The sequence below is a fragment of the Sitophilus oryzae genome, unplaced genomic scaffold, assembly GCF_002938485.1.
Source record: "Sitophilus oryzae breed Bouriz unplaced genomic scaffold, Soryzae_2.0 scaffold_375_pilon_pilon, whole genome shotgun sequence".
NCBI classification, from domain to species: Eukaryota; Metazoa; Arthropoda; class Insecta; order Coleoptera; family Curculionidae; genus Sitophilus; species Sitophilus oryzae.
In genome coordinates, this window is record NW_022146946.1 from 576,218 (window position 1) to 593,924 (window position 17,707).

The 17,707-nt window shown below is 33.5% G+C and overlaps 1 protein-coding gene across 1 annotated transcript in view; it reads right to left on the minus strand.

Moving 5' to 3' along the window:
* Positions 1-427: 427 nt before the first annotated feature.
* LOC115885144 (cyclin-dependent kinase 14) overlaps positions 428-17,707 on the minus strand; it is a 36,143-nt gene continuing 18,863 nt past the window's right edge. The window contains exons 4-8 of the mRNA XM_030903941.1: positions 17,149-17,323; positions 10,816-11,217; positions 7,718-7,926; positions 3,893-3,936; positions 428-1,186 (exon numbers count right to left, since the gene is read on the minus strand). Of these exons, the coding sequence (XP_030759801.1) occupies positions 1,122-1,186; positions 3,893-3,936; positions 7,718-7,926; positions 10,816-11,217; positions 17,149-17,323 (895 nt within the window). The 3' untranslated portion in view covers positions 428-1,121. The remainder of the gene's footprint in view (positions 1,187-3,892; positions 3,937-7,717; positions 7,927-10,815; positions 11,218-17,148; positions 17,324-17,707) is intronic.

Sequence of the window (17,707 nt, forward strand, 5' to 3'; positions counted from 1 at the left end):
TATGTGGAAGAAATATTTGTGGAAGCAAGATATGTTTAGCTTTATTTGTAGCTTATGTTTTGAAATAAAAAGTGTTGTAGAAAAGCAGTCATTTTATTTTCACAAGTTTTGAGTAAAAGTATTTTTAAAAAATAAGAAAGACCATCAATCACATAGCGTTTACATAACTTTTGGGTAAATTCTTGACAGCATTTGCACGAGGTTTCAAAAAACGTTTCCCCCGCGGCGCTTTTTTACCCTCTTGTCCTCTAATTTTTATTTTGAAAGTTGGCAACCCTAAAATATAAAGGTTTACTAAATGACCACAGTAGCACTAATAAGGGATCAAACTGAACTTAGCGATTATAAATAAAGTGCAGTTAATAAAAAAAGAGTGCCAAAACTCGCCTTCAGAAATCGCATATTATTTCCTGTTCTAAAATCCTAATTTTTTGGCGTCTCTTTCAAATGTAGAACATTTGCTACAGCAGCGCCATCTTAATTGTTCCCTCTTTGATGACTACTTTTCAATACCTCCATAGTTTGTATTATATGGAATAATTTCTAAAATATAGCACTGCAGAAAGTACTCTGTAGTTTATGTTTTTTTTTGTTTTTGAATGCATCTAATAAAATACCTTACATTTGCAACAATTTATCAACATTATAAATGGTTGTAGTAAAGAATAAAATTTCTGAGAATGTTTAAACTTTTTTCCCATGTGTGTCCAATAACCTTGAATACAATATCTTAAAATCTAATCAAAATGTGTACCCCTTGTAAACATTTATTTTTTTGATTATACCAATATGGTTTTATGACATGTACTCATTTCGTGTGCTGAAAAATCGTTACAAGATGAAGGCATTTAAAAGAAATCAGCGAATGTGCCTAGCAATGAAATTTTGCATCATTTGCATACTGCATATGCATGAACTAAAGAACGCATTCGCAATGCAAAATAGAGCGTTTTAACTCAAATAAACAACCTATTGAATCAGTTAGTTTATCATCAGACGATGTACACAGAAACGATGATTGTATAGGGTGATCAGAAGAAACATGAGGCGATGCCGGAAAGGGCGGGTCATTGCTTTTTGTGTTTGTGCTTGCTTCTTGAACGATGCTTGTTCAACTGTTCTCATTTGATGCCCGAGTATTCTTCTGGGTACAGGTGTACTCCCTCCACAGTGAATATAGACGCATCTGTAAAGAAAAACAACAGAATTAAAATCAGAACAAATTCTATAAATAATTTCTCGTGAATAATTTTATACAGTATTTTTATATAGTACATTAATGCTTAATGATATTCTTATTAGCCTTGTTTATATATTAACTATACTCTGTTTTTTTCTCAGGTAAGATTTCTACAGACGATGACAAAAAAAAGCAGATGACTTCCATACCAATCCATTTATTACACTAAAAAAAGTTTCTAATATTTTTTAAGTTAACTATGTATGGGTTTATAAATAAATACGTCATGCGTCGTTTCTTGTTGTTTTTAACCAGTTTTATTGGTTTATTTCAAAAACGACAGATCATATTTCAATATTATGAACTCGACTTAAGATTTTTGGGAGTTGTCAAAATCAGGTTATAATTTTGTGCCAAATTATGTCAAATAGAAATGATAAATATTTTGCAAAATCGACTGTGTTGTTAGTTGTGTTTCGTGTTTTTTAAAATTATATGGAGGAAAACACGAGGGAAAATTAAGTGTTGACCCAGACCATAGTTTACATGTGGTGCACAGAGACCGCCAGAGACTCAGTTTGCCAGAGACTATGGCCAGAGAGTTGTATTAGCCACAAATAAAGTTGTATACCATCTCGTATATGGTACCAAAAACTGGAGTATCTGTAAAATAACATCACACGATAGGTAAATAATAGATTTTAGTACTGCAGAAAAATTAAGATTAAAGTTAATTAATCAAGATTAGATTTTTCCAGTTTCATACAGTTTTTTTACAATATTTTGAAGTAATCACTTGTCACTCAAAATTTAAATATTATTAATTATGCGATCCAATTGTACCAACTTATTTCTTTGTAAAATAAAATAACTACTTTGAAATTAAAATGACAGACAAATCTATCACTGTCAAGGATGTTGTCGTTGGACAGACTATAGTTATTCAGAGTCAGTTAGTTCTGGGAGTTCACACTGATAGATGGCTACGAGAATTGCATCGCGGGTCTTTCGAAAATTTAGGAAAAAAGTAAATACATAGGTTAATAATTTTAAGCAGGCATATTGTCAAGGTGTATGGCGACATCTGTCGGAAGAGCGTAAAACCACTAAGCATGTTTACATTGTCAAGAAGCCTGGCGAATTGAGTAGCCGTCATCTCTTAGACATACGTGGAAAATATCGATGTTCTAAAAGGAATTTACTGGAAGGAAAAGGGAATGCTGCAGATAATTTCCGAAAGTTCTCGAATCAGCCGTTACGGTATATAAGACGCTCTCCGCGCTCGACAGTAACTTTAGTTAGGTTAGGTTTGGTTTGGTTTGGTTGGCGTTCTGTAAAATAGCGAATTGTGACAAAATTGGCGAAGGATTTTTAGTTGTGTGTTGTAATCAGTATAAATTGTGTGCATATAGTTGGAAAATAAATTCGTTAAGTGTTTTATCGTGTGTTTTGAATTAGAGGACTCACGGACCCACAATATTTTACAAATTAAAAAAATAATTCTGAATTAACAAATTCTATCATCAAATGGGATTTTGTCCTCACAATAAAATCACTAGTAACATATCCATTCCTTCCGCCAACAGATACTGCTTCAGTTTTCTTGGTAAAATAATAAATACTTACTTATTAACCTTATTGTAGATAAATTAAATAAAAATAACCTGTTATAAATTTAAATAAAGTCTATAAACTAATGTCGATGTTGAAAATAACTAGTTAGTGTCACTAGAAAATTGCCATGGCGACACAAGCCATCTTGATTACAATTTTATTGAAAAATCGCTTTTTATTCAAAGTCTGAGCCAGATAGGTATAGAAGAAAAAAAATAGCTCTTTCAAACTATAATATAGTTTGAAAGAGCATTTAAATCTCCTACGACTTGTTTAAAAAAATACATAGTGTTTTTGACGTAACGAGTTTTTAGGCTCTGGCTTGAAAGTCAGCATAATAATTAATTCTGAAAAGTAATGTACAAGGTGTTGACAGACTTTTTTATTATAGCATGCATATTTAAATATCTTTAAATATCTCAAAAACCAAAGCTTTTAAACATATTAAACCCTTATAATAAATGCCTTATTTTATGTCCAAGAATCCAAAAACGAAATAAAATACCGGGTGTGTTCCATAAGAAAAAATATAACTTTGGTATGGATCTTAGTTCTGACACACCCTGTACATTTCAAATTAATTTTAAATTATGCACATTGTCTTCCCACATATACCCATAAAGTTTTTTGTTTCTATATCTTTCCGTTTTCGTATTATCAACCGAGGCGAATGAGGTGCGCCACCCTGTATAAGACAGTTATACAGTGGTATAGTTTGTCCGACAATTCAGGGATGATTTGGTTTGGTTTGGTTTGGTTGGCGAGTGTGGATTGGATTTTTCGGCGAGTGTAAGAATCTTATGTGATCGTTTGATTGGAACTATTAGATTAGTAATCTTTGCGCCCTGATTTCAGGGGTAAATGTTTTAAAAGGCCCGAAAATAGTCTTATGAAAAAAGTTCGAATTACTGGAAGGAATGCCCGTTCTATAGAGTATTCGGACTATTGAAGTTAATACTGTATTAAAAAAGCAATAATAATAATCATTTATTATTGACTTTAAATATACTCTTCTTTATTTAAAAAATTCTAACTACTTAGAAATTAGATAAAATACAGTACTAGAATCACTAAATAATTAAAGATAAAATTACTCACCGTCTGGAAGTTCTAGAAGCTTTCTTGGGAGTTCTTCAAAGTATCTGTAAAAGTAAATTATAAAGTTACTAATGCATAATGTGTAATAATATAAAAATATTATTTTAAGGGTAACTGGTATAGAATATTTTTATAAGAATAGTATTTGGTGGTAATACAAAATTAACAACTTTTTTAGGTCCAGTGTTAATGGATTTCAATTTTATTGGGTTTATATCTGAAATTACTACTACAGGTATGCAAAAAAGTTCATATAAACATATTCTCATACATTCAGGGTTCAAATAAGTTCTAATTTCACATTTTTCATAAACATTAATTTTGGATATAAATATATTATTTATTAAGATATAAAGTTGGATATTTTTTTTTGGAGTTTGTTCATCATCATCATCACGCAGCCCCCTTTCACGTCCATAGTTGAACATAGGCCTCCTCCAAACGTCTCCAGTTCTCGCGGTTTTTAGCTGTTGCAATCCAGTTAGTTGTTGTTCGTTTCAGGTCGTCGGTCCATCGGGTGGGAGGTCTGCCTTGGCTACGCTTGTCGGCTCTTGGTCTCCACTCTATAAGTTTTTTAGTCCATCTCCCGTCTGCCATTATAGCAATGTGTCCAGCCCATCTCCTTTTTTGTTTTATGATTCGCTGGATAATGTCATCCACTCCCGTACGTCGGCGTATCTCTTCATTTCTTACTCGATCTCTCAAAGTCAGGCCAATCATAGATCTCTCCATCCGCCTCTGTGTCACTCTCAATTTTTCTGCGGTTGCTTTTGTTAGAGTGAGTGTCTCTGCGCCAGAGGTCAAAACCGGGAGGATACATTGGTTAAATGCCTTTCTTTTCAGGTGTATTGGGATATTTGCTCTAAAGATGTCCCTCATTTTTCCGTAAGCCGCCCATCCCAAGGTAATTCGTCTAGCCAGTTCACAGGTTTGGTTATCTCTGCTTATTTTGATCTCATGGCCCAAGTATACATATTTGTGGACTAATTCTGTTCTGTTGTTGTGAATTTGTATGTGTTCGCTGGGCACCATATTAGTCATTATCTTAGTCTTGTCAAAATTTATTGTTAGTCCAATCTCGTGTAATGCATCGTTAAGTTCTTGAAGCATGTCTTTGATCTCTCCCAGACTATCTGACACTATAACGATATCATCCGGAAAGCGTAGGTGGTTGAGTCTCTCTCCATCGATAACTATTCCTTTTTGTTGCCAAACTAGCATTTTGAATGCATGCTCAAGAACAGTAATAAACAATTTTGGCGACATGGTATCGCCCTGCCTAACTCCCCTTTTTATTTTTATCTGGTTAGTTGTGGAATATAGATTTACAGTTGCTGTAGCATTGTCATATATGTTTTTTATTATGTTACAATATCGATGGTCGATTCTACATTCTTGTAGCGCTGTTAGGATGGCCGGTAATTCTACCGTATCGAACGCTTTTTTAAAATCGACAAATATCACTGCTAGGGGACGATTGTATTCGATGGTTTTTTCTATTAAGGTTTTTAAACACTGCAGATGATCGTTGGTACCAAATTCGGAACGGAAACCAGCTTGCTCTTTAGGTTGGTAGAAGTCCAATTTTGCCTCTAGTCTATTTGTTATAATTCGGGTATATAGTTTTAAAGATGGTTAAGAAGGCTAATTGGTCTGTAATTTTCCAGGTCTGCTATGTCTCCTTTTTTATGTAAGAGGATAATTATTGAGTTATTCCACTTTGTAGGGATATTTTGATTTTCCAGACAGAGATTGAACAGCCGTTGAATATTGGTCATTAATACTGTTCCTCCCATCTTTATCGCTTCTGTGACGACACCATCATCCCCCGGGAGCTTTATTGTTCTTCATATTTTTTAGAGCATTGTAAATTTCACTTACAGAGATTTCCGGAACATCCTCAGAACCCTGATTTTGAACCTTTCCTTGTAGGTACTTTCTCGAGTCTAGAGTAGAATGGTTGGTGTATAGTGTTTCATAGAATGTTTCCACAATCTGTAATAAATGTTCTCTATTAGATGTTATATTACCATTTTTGTCCTTGAGTTTGACGATTTCTTTTTTTCCATTAGTGAGCTTGCGTCTCATTATTTTCATGCTCTTATTATCCTCGATAGTTTTAATAATTTTTTCGTTTCTGTGCTTTCTTATGTCTTTTCTGATTTCTCTTGATATTTCCTTATTTAGTTTATTCAAATCACCTTGACTGGCGTGTTTGTCGCTTTTCAATTTCCTTCTTTGTTCCATTTTGCGTTGTGTTTTCAAACTGATCTTTTCCTCCTTCAGATTTGTTGGGCAACATTTCTTTTGGGCTTCCGTTATTGCTTCTACTATTATATCATTTAAGATATTAACATCGTTTGGTGATGATATGTTTTGAAGGGTTTGAGTGATGTGGTTTCCGAATTCCTGTATACTTCTCGGGTGTGTCCATGTCTTACTTTGTTTTTTCCTTATCATTTTGTGCCGTTCGTAATTGGTGTTTAATATAATTGTGGCTCTCACCATTCGATGGTCGCTTGATTTTGCAAATTTATTAAGGACCGTTACATCTCTAAATATGTACCTTTTGTCAGTGATAAAGTAATCGATTTCGTTTTTCGTTCTGCCATCTGGGCTTTTCCATGTCCATCTGCGGTGGGGTTTCTTCTGGAAGAAACTGTTCATTTGAAACAAGTTTTTCTCTAATAGGAAATTTAAAAGAGTGTCACCACGATCGTTTCGTCCTGGGCTTCCAAAATTGCTTAAGGCAGTTTCTGATGGATCTAATTTCGTTCCCAGTTTGGCATTAAAGTCACCGCATACGACAGTGAAATGTGTATGGTTATTTGAGATAGCTGTACATAAATCATCATAAAAAGTCTCAATCTCCTCGTCTGTATGTTCTGTTGTTGGAGCGTAAATTTGAACTACTTTTAGGTTATATCTAGGGTTTAAAAATGGCGTATATTACTCTAGTGGATACTGAGTGGATGATTTTCAGGCTTTCTGCTAGCCTTTTATTTATGAAAAAACCTACACCTCCTATTGACTGGTGTTGTTCTCCATTATAGTAAAACAAATGACCAGATTTTAGGGTCTCGAGACCTTCACCTCGTCTCCTGACTTCGCTCATTCCGACATTCCGACAAACTCTGTCGGAATGTCGGAGTTTGTTCACTTATGTTATAAAAATAAGGGTATTCTATTTGAAATAGTAGAGACAAATATATAATTTAGTTTGTACAATTATTAGTTTTGAGAACACTCTTATAGAATACTTTTAATTCGAAACCGGTATAGTAATATACGGTATACAGTATAGTAATATGTTATTGTTAGAATATAAATTTTAAGCCAAATTCACAGAATCTAAAAATCCATTTGAAAATATACAACTGTGTGTATAAATATTAAATATTTCGACTTGTTGAGACACCCAAAGCAGGAACAGTAATGAATACTGACTCTGTTTTCTACAACGCCCAAGCCTCGCAGACCAAATTACGGATCTCTACTGAAGCTATCTGCATGCTGCCAACAATCTGCCGAATTAATTTTGTAGGCAGACAAAAAACATCTGGAGAAGCGGCGCTACAAGTTTATTTATGCTATAGTAGTAGCGTTTAACAATGCAAAGTATTAAAATACTAGTTTTTTTTATTCAAAACTCTATAAAAATCAGTACCATGTAATTCTCAAGAGGATTTAGTCCTGTAGTTTTAATTTAGTTCATTTCGAAAATGTTTTTGTATCTTTTTATATCAACACACTGTATAAAAATTAGTATCAACTAATGAGTGAAATCTTAGGCATGTCTATTAAATACAACTAAAATAAACTCACTTGTGTTGCATCGCCTCTTCGGCTCCCAGTCTTTTGGTAGGGTCCAGCTGCAATAACGCAGTAGCCATTGCCTCACCAAATGATACGTCGTGTAACCTCGGCCAGCACAAACCCAACCTTCTCGGTTTATAGTTCCCTAATTTGTTGGGTTTGTAGCCAGGAAGTCGCGTGCACCCTTGCCAGTCTTCTTCGGTCGGCGTACCCAGCACCTGTTCCAGAAACGCAAATAGGTTTTAATTAACTACAAAATAGTTTGTTTCAGTAGATTCATTCAGTAGATTGCAAGCATGATGCATAGATTCTTATTGCATTCAACTGCAATAAAAATGAATTCAACTGCAATAATTTCTGTCCTATATACATGAATACAAGTTAAAAAAATCACGAGTGCAAGTATATTTGATACCAATTAAACTTTTAGTTACGTAATCGAGGGCGCGATTTTTAAAATCATTGTTGCCAACCATGAATGTATTCGACGTCGCGCCGTTCTAACTGGAATTTAAATTTCCCGCTGGAGATTCAGGTGGTAGCTCTGCTGTAAAAAATGTCAAGTTACCACATTTATTTATTTATTTCCAGACATTATCATTCGTTTTGACACTTTAGTTTTGTATTACGAGTTTTTGGTTTAAATGATTAGTGTTGTAATACTTTAAGCTTAAAAATGTTTACTAGCAGACCTTGCAGTCGAACGTTTTTCTTTTTAGAACCTCTTTTAGTGCAAGTGCTGCTTTTAGTAGAAGATAGCTTAATAGCCGTAAAAACTCATCGCAACTTTGTTAGAATATTTTAAACAGAAAAGTGATAGTAATGACCCTTAAGTGCTGTTAAGAAAGTGAGTTTTGTTGATGTAAATAATGATTGTTTATATATTTATAATTAATTTATTTTTGTTTTCTAAAATAGTTTGATTAAAAGAAAATATGTAAAAGTGGACTACGCTGTGCCGGTCAAGCTTAATCACGTGACTAAAAGTTTATTTGATATGAACTATAGTGCACTAGTGCAATGCGGCAATGATTAGAATAGTTATTGGCGGAAGCAGTACCGGGAGAATTGTTAGCTCAGGAGTTTGGAACACCATCAGAAGAAAAATTCCACTCCTCCAACTCCCAGTGGATGTCATACCAAGACATCCACTGGGAGTACAACTTTAAGAAACACCTCTCTGTAGTATTAACCTAATCTAACAACAAAAATAATTGTTCGCTTACAATTAAAAGACCATATCATACCGTGCTATAACGATGCTTCCAAAACCAAAGCAGGGACAGGGAGAGGAGTATTTGGGCAAAAAACTCCGAACTAATGGGCACCTAACCCAGAATCCTTCAGGCAGAAATCTACGCTATCGAAAAATGCGTTCAATTCATTTTAAATAGAAACTATCGGAAATAAAAAATAGCACTAAAAACGATCAACTCAGTAACCATCAATTTGTTCAGACAGTCAGGTGGCATTTGGGACGCTTATGAGCCCAAAGTTATCGTCGAGACTCTTCTGGAAATGCCTGGGTGAACTGGGAACTCTGGCACGAATGAACAGAATTAAATTATTCTGGGTGCTGGGCCACAGCGGCATCCAAGACAACGAAAAGCCAAGGATGAGCTAGCTAGGCAAGGATTATCGGCATCCTATCTTGGTCCAGAGCTAGTACTGGCAATACCCAAATGTATGGCCCGTAGTGGATTAAAACTCTGGATAAGGGAAAAGCAGAATGTGCACTGGAGGAACAGACAGGGGCACAGGCACAGCAAGGCCTTTATCCGTGGACCTAGCTCTAAAACTACAGAACAACTGCTAATACTGAGAAGGAATAAAGTGCGGATTACAACAGGTCTCTTGACGGTCGCTTGACACATGGCTGTCAAGTATTACCTGAACACCCAATGATACTCCGGAACACACAATGTTTGCTTGTCCAAGATGGGAACAGGAAAGATGTGAGGCACGCATGACGATTGGTGGCAACATCTCCGCAGATACCTTCTTAAAATCGGTAACAGAAAGAAGAGAAAACTTTGAAGCCATCTCAAAACTGGCCCAAAATATACTAGAGGCAAAATACAGCGAAGAGCAGGGGAAATGAAACAAAAAGAACAGTCCAGCGTCTTCTTGAGGAGATGCGTCCAGCGGGTCCAGGTAGACGTGGCAGGAGCGAGGGGGTGATGTTTAGTGGGTAGTGTCCTCCAGGCAGCTTAAGGAGAGATTGAGTCCCACACTCCGTAAGTAAAGGTATTTTACACCTCCAGAAAAAAAAAGAATGTCCAGAGAAGCTGAACATATTACTACTCTCGGTGCTAGCCCTCGGATAGAAGGTAATGAAAAAGCAAACGATCTAGCTAGAAAAGGAGGAAACACTCTACTAACTGGACCAGAACCGTTCTGCTTCCCAATTGGTAACCAACTTAAAGCAGAAGTCAAGAACCTGGACAAGACTCCATCCGTAACCTGGAATGGAAATCCCTCAAAGGTCTAAGACACTCGAAGAAATTTCTTAGGACTTTCTTAGGATCGAGAAAAATAAAAGATTTTCCTATATAAAAGAGACATTAGAGATATGAAAGTGCATTATTAAATTAAACGATGAATTTGCTTTTGCCAGACATTTTTTGTGCGAGAAAACCTAAAAACAAAGATCTTAAGCAAAAAAAATTATGGCGGAGGTCGACATTGTTTTCATTTTAAAATCCACACATAGACATAGACTATTTTTGTTTGGTATTTTGTTTCCTCACATTAGTCAGTGTTTCACTAGTCACATTTAGAAACAGTGGCTGCTCAAAACGGGAACATTTTGGACACAAATTGCAAAAATGTTTCGAAACATTTAGTCTAAAAGCTTTGATTCCGCATCGAAATATTTCAGGAAACGGCTAGTACCACCACATTGGAAACACATGTAATAAAGCCATATAAAATATATAGGTTTCGAAAATGTTTCCTATTTGTGGCATACCGTTTCCATTTTGTCCCAAGAAACAGACACGATTATTAGAAACATTACCTAAAATGTGTCCAAAAATGCCTACTTGGGACAGAATCGCTACTTCTGTGTGAACACTGACGTGTAATTGACGTGTTACCATTCTTACCTTAAATATCTTATCCAACTGATCGTAGGTGTCCCGCACCCCAGGAAAGATCGCCGTGCCCGTTATCATTTCCACGAATATACAGCCCACGCCCCACATGTCTAAACTGGTCGAGTACTCCGTGGAGCCGAGCAGGACGTCCGGCGGCCGATACCACAGCGTCACCACTTCGTGGCTGTAGGTGTGGCTGGGCACCGATTTGGCCCTGGCCAGGCCGAAGTCGGCCAGCTTCAGTTCGCCGATCTCGGAGATGAGCAGGTTCTGCGGTTTGACGTCCCGGTGCAGTACCAGCCGCTTGTGGCAGTACGCCAAACCGCGCAGGAGCTGGAAGAGGAACAGGCGCACGTTGCGCGGGTCTAGGCCGCCGAAGTACCGTTCTACGTACTGGGAGAGGTCTGTATTCTAAAAGGAATTAAATAAACGTTAATAACGGTTTAAGGTAGGGTTGTCAACCGTCCTCTATTTCAGAGGACAGTCCCCTTTTTAATCGTACTGTCCTCTTTTCTCTCACATACTGAAAAAGTCCTGTTTTTTTCACACCAAATCCAAGATATAAAAAATAATCGTCTATTACCAAAATGCTTAATAAAATTGTTAATTTGGCAACAATATGTCTTTCGTTACACCCACTTTTTGTACAGAAATGACATACTTATGTACAAGAATAATTTGTGGAAGCAATGCGTCTTTAGCTACTATAGCTGACTATATATTAACTTATGTTTTGAAATAAAAAGTTTTGTAGAAAATCGTTTGTTATCATTTAACAAGTTTTGAGTATAAATATTTTTAAGTAAGCAAGAAATACCATCAACCGCATAACATTTACATAACTTTCGGGTAAATTTCTGACATTCGCGGGAGGTGTTAAAAAATGTTACGCCTATGGCGCGGCACCTTTTTTAGGATTCCGTACCCAAAGGGTAAAAACGGGATCCCTATTACCCTTGTTTATATATTCTTAAAGTTGGTCAACCGACTAGACAAAATGTGCTGCTAACTGGAGGACAAATCGTGAACCTTTCGGAGCGGAGTCAAAAATATCGGTTATTTTCGTTATTTTGCTCAGAGTAATGTAATAATATAGCCCGGGTATCTGCGAACTTTAATAGTGATCAGCTGATTAAGAAATTTAAACGAAACTTTTATTTTACTGTAAACTGTGGATTATTTTTGCCTGTTATTTTAAGAATTCTAAACTGTATTAACAAAGAAATTATTATTTCGATATGTTGGTACATTATTTATAATTTATGATAATTTTATGCTAATTGGCTGTTAATTAATATTTAAAAAAAAGTTACATACCTATTTTAAGTTGATTTAATGCAGGTTTATAAAAGAATCATTCCATTCTTAGATTATTTTATTCTAAATTGAGTGCTGTACGAATTTTACGATATTTTTTTTTTTGAAAACATAAAACTTTTTACATTTTTGATGCTAACTAATTGGCATGGTATTATTGTTATGGAAATTAGCCAAGAAAGAAAAGAATTGGCTATAACTTGTAATTTTTCGAAAAAAAGATATTATACCTATCACTGAAAAGCTTAAAAAATGGCGCTTTTTATAAAGTCATGGCCAACTATGGTTTACTAAAAAAATATATGTTTGTGTCATATGTCAAAAATGACAGACTTTAGAAAAAAAAAACGGAAAACACAAACTCATTAGGTATGTGATTATCTACAACTTTTCTCTGAAAACTTTTTGTCTAAAATACCGTATGATCGAATAAAAACGGCGTCAGCGATGGCTATGAAATGACGGTCAATGATATTTCCCATGCCTATAATTTTACATATAAAATGACAGCGATCTTCACTTCATAGCCATCGTTGACGCCGTTTTTATTCGATCATACGGTAGATTATAATGGAATTAGAGACAAGTTTTAAAATAGCCAAAATTTGTTTTTTTTCGAAATATCTAATAAGCCTTGAAATTCTCCGAAAAATCCGAAAGGCGCATATTTATGACCCCACAAAACTGCAATTCTTTCCCCATTAACCGACTCTCTATCTCCAGTAGTTTCCGAGATGCCCATAGAGAACATCGTAGGAAACTCACCCTGTATAGTATTTTGAAACTAACTATTGTTATTATTTGACTAGTTTAATTTGATTAATAAGGCTAGATTAATTTAATTTCAAATAAATTTGATCAGATTTTTTTTCGTATATTCTGCTACCAGAAAACCAAGATTATATGATAACGCACTTTTCAACAAAGTTGAAGGAAGATATAGTGTATCTATCACAATACTTAATAGAACTACTACAATTATTACAAGAAAAACAAAAAGAAGAAATACCCAAATACGCCTTCACCTACTACTCAACTACAAAATAAACGAATATAATCTCTTAAAAACACTAGACAACTACTTATTCTTGTATTCTACACTGAACAAATTATCAAACTTACTAATTTATCAAACAAAAAGAAAAAATAACAAAATTATCCCTTCACCTATTACTTAACTACAAAATAAACTATAAAAACACTACTAAACTATTTTTGGTAGACTACACTAACATACTACACTAAACACTATAATTAAACTTAAGAAATTAATCTAATTTTACACTACACCTTCAAAGAAAAAAGAAATATGAACATTTTCTAAAACTAGAAGAAACAGAACTTCCATACGTGCAACCAGGATAATAGGTCAAGGGGACAAAGAATATAAAATATTTTAATATGTGCATTCAGAAAGAAAAAATACCTCGAAAATTATCCAAACAAACATTTTTATTTCTTATCAGTGAGAAGCATCGGCCTTGTCGGCCTTGAAGAATTTGTCGGGTATTTACAATGGTCGAATTGTATAATTGCCAGCTTTTATAGCATATCTAATAGACAAAAAGTATCTGGTCGATTAGTAACCAATTGGCACAGTCCGAAAATTATCGATTTTTATTTTCTCTGTTTTTATTGGTAGCTTCAAAATTCAGAGTAACAAAAAATATTTTTCTGTAGGGAAACCGGTCCTGCCATCTAGTAGTCTTAGTCCATAAACGTCTTAGGTTGATCTACTTTAAAAATATATATACAAGGCTATTACTAAGACTTCGCTGTCCGTCCGTTTGTCCGTCACAAAGGTCTATCTTATGAACCGTTATAGCTAGACAGTTGAAATTTTCACAGATAATGTATCTATGTTGCCGCTATAAGAACAAATACTAAAAACAGAATTAAATAAATGTTTATAAATAAAAAAGTACTTTCACTAAACATTATCTTTTAAGTAAGAATTTTACATAGAATCTTTCAAGTCCTCGGTGGCCGTGTGGTTAAAGCGTTAGGACTTTACGCTGCTATGACGTTGGAGCCGTAGTAAGGCAGGTTCGAATCGTAGTCAAGGCGACTTTTTTTTAATCGTTTTTTTTAATTTTTACATATTTATTTTTATTTTTTACATATCTATTATTGATTAATACCATTTTTAGTAATTGTATTAATCTGTTATCTGTGTTATACTGTTTAATGTAATGTTTTTTGTCCTGACATGTAATGCTTTTACTTAATGAGTTTTATCAAAAAAACACAAGAGATAAAAAAGTTTCTAAACAAACTAAACTATCCAAATTAATTTTTGCTTGTGTGTGATAAGATTTTTCTTTAAATTTCGTTAACAAGAATGATAGGGGTAGTTTATTTCAACCCCTTCCACTCATTTTAAAAAAGTGAAAAAATTACCAGAAAGTGTGTTTTCATAACAGTAATGCTTCCATAAAATTTCATTAGTCTATCTCTTCGTTTTCAAGATAAAAAATAAAAACATTATTTTTCCGCCATCTTTGTACCGCGATATCTATCTAATGGTTGACTTTTGTCCCAACGTTTACAAAGCAAACTACCCTTTATTTTTAACGAGGAATCACCTCCTGAAGTTTTTCGCATTTGTTTTGAAACACCCTGTATAAGCGAAATTTAAAAATGCTACTAAATATCTTATTAAAAAAAATGTATCACAAAACTAGACAAGGTAATAGAATATTTTTCATGGTTTCGTTATATTTTTTTTTCAAACGTCGAAGAAGTATGAATTGTTGCGACGTGATTGATAATATAAAATAGTTATTTTTGTATCTAGTGCGCAAAGTGCTACTTCGGTGATCGATACTTGAATTTTTTAACGAGGCGTAGCCGAGTTGAAAATTAGTTGAGATCACCAAAGTAGTTCGCGGACGAGTTGCAAACAACATTTTTTCTACAAACTAGTAGTGGGAACTATCGAATGAATACTATCGAAACATTCGATAGTTGCAATTCATTCGAATAATTCGATAGTTAGTAAGAAAACATTCGTTGAAAACTATTCGAATAAAATTATCGAATAGATCCGTCATCTGCCTTGAAATATTGTATTTCTAGTAATTCGGCATTTATAAAACCATTCATTTATAAAATTCATTCATTTATAAAATTCATTCATTTATAAAATTCATTCATTTATAAAATTCATTCATTTATAAAATTCATTCATTTATGAAATTCATTTATTCGTCAGGATCGATTATAATAAAATATTAACTGAATTTTAGTTGTCGCCCGGCGACGTAGGTTTTTTTCCGAGAAAGCTGTCGGTGGCAATGCTATGAAAGAAGCCGGCATCTTTGATTTTTGCGGAGTCATATATAGATAAGGACACATTATTTTTTTATTGAGGTGCTAGTATTTACACAGAAAATACATTATGAAGGGCGCTATTGCCATATTTTGTATTAGTTGATATTAGCAAAGAATATTATTGTTTGGCTTTAGTTAGTTAGGGATAGTATGTCTATATATTCTGCATTTTTTTATTAATATTCTGTTGTTACACTGCAATAATACTTGTTATTTTGGATGTAGGAAAATTATTTTTAATGTTTTTAAGCAAAGACTGGTTTAATAAATAATAATAACAGTAATAATTTGTTATACCTACCTATTAACAACAAACTTTAAAATCATTTAATATAAATATTTTTTTTTAGTAGTAGCAAAATATAAACAACAAATTAGATGTCAAAATTATTTATATTAGATCCTATTTAAAAATAATATAGTCTCTAATTTTTTTGGCAACGTTGGTTTATTAAATAATAATAATTACAGAACTAATTTGTTATATTAACAACAAATTTTAAAATCCTGAAATATAAACATTTATTAATTTTCTAAGCAAGCGGTGTAATGGAAGGAAAATATAAATAAAAAATTAGAAATCAAAATTATTTATATTAGGTGCTTTATATTACTATTTAAAAATTATATTTACTTTTACTGGCATTTACTTTAAAAAATAAATGAAATATTTCTTCGCAAAAAACTACATGTAAGAGAATTAGCATAAACAAAATACAAACATCGTTAACTTTTTTTTTAAATTGGCACGTGTAAAATTTTCATTTTAATTTTCTCACCCCATAGTTTGAGTTCGATAACCATTTATTTAACCACATTACTTAAATATAATTATTAAGTTCCAACTAATTCATAGGTATTATTAAAACATCTAAAATACAAATATGTATTTTTAAAATTAATTGTAAGTTCATCTCATCTCTCTTAAAAATTGCTACTTCTCAAAATTTCCCATTAAAAAATAGACCATATACCATATAAAATGAAATAATTGAAAGATCGGACTACGGAAAACCACACAAATTATCGGAAAAATTTTGACCACCTGCACATGCACACAATCGTCAATAAATAAAATTAAAAAATAACTACTATTTTAGTATTTTAACTATTTTAATGAACGCAAAAATAGCACAGTATTTATACGGCGAAGTTATAAAAATTTGGAAGAACCAATAACTGACGCATACAAAATCCAAACGAATACTAAATTTCATTTATCAAAAGCATTCGATAGTCGTGGCTCAACGATAACCATTTAGTCGCACGGCGAGGTTGTCACATATGCTTTAGTTTACAAATGAATGAATGATTTTATTCGAATAAAACCATTCGATAGTTGAAATCATTCATTCATTAACCATTCGATAGTCTAATTCATTCGATAGTTCCCATCGCTACTACAAACATTAAAATCGGAATATCCCTAAAAATTATTATTATATTATTGCTTAGAAAAAGAAGCGTGAGCTTGGAATGTATTTTTTTATTACTGAACATCGTCATCGATTTCCTTTTAGGTCGTTTTAATACTTGGTATTTCTGGTGCTTGCCGCCGTGGGGAACTTACTAAAATGACGGTCGATATCATAGAAGATAAAGATTCAATTTTGATTGTTAAAGTATCCGATACAAGAACAAACATAGACAAATATAGTTAAAGAAACGTAACTGTTACATAAGTATACTCACCACATATTCAAAAACAAAAGTAAGTGTTTCTCGCGTATGAACGATGTCGTGCAACGTGACGATATTGGCATGTTTCAGTTCTTTGAGGAGGGAGGCTTCACGTATGGCGGTGAATGGAGCGCCTTCCTCCTCTTGCAGTCTAATCTCTTTCAGGGCCACCACCTGGTTCTGTAAACTAAAAATATGACATTTTACTAATATGTTTCGTTGCCGGACAGTTGTAATTTTCCGCCAAATTTTTGCTCCTCCCTTAAATAGAGGATATATTGAAGAATATATTGAAACTTGAAGAGATAGGTAAAAAATGGTATAATACAATTTGATAGAAACTTAAATTGTGCATCTGATTCTCATAAAATATACAGGATGTTCCATTTAAATTAAACAAGTTATTGCCGTTTAAAGCTAGTAATTATTTATAACGAAATTTTAGACACTCTGTATAAGGTAGTATAATTTTTATTATTGCAACACAATAACTGATCAATAAATAAACTTCAGTAAATATTTAGTATTAAAAACTTTGATACCCTTGGAGAAATGAAGTCTTAAAATTTTG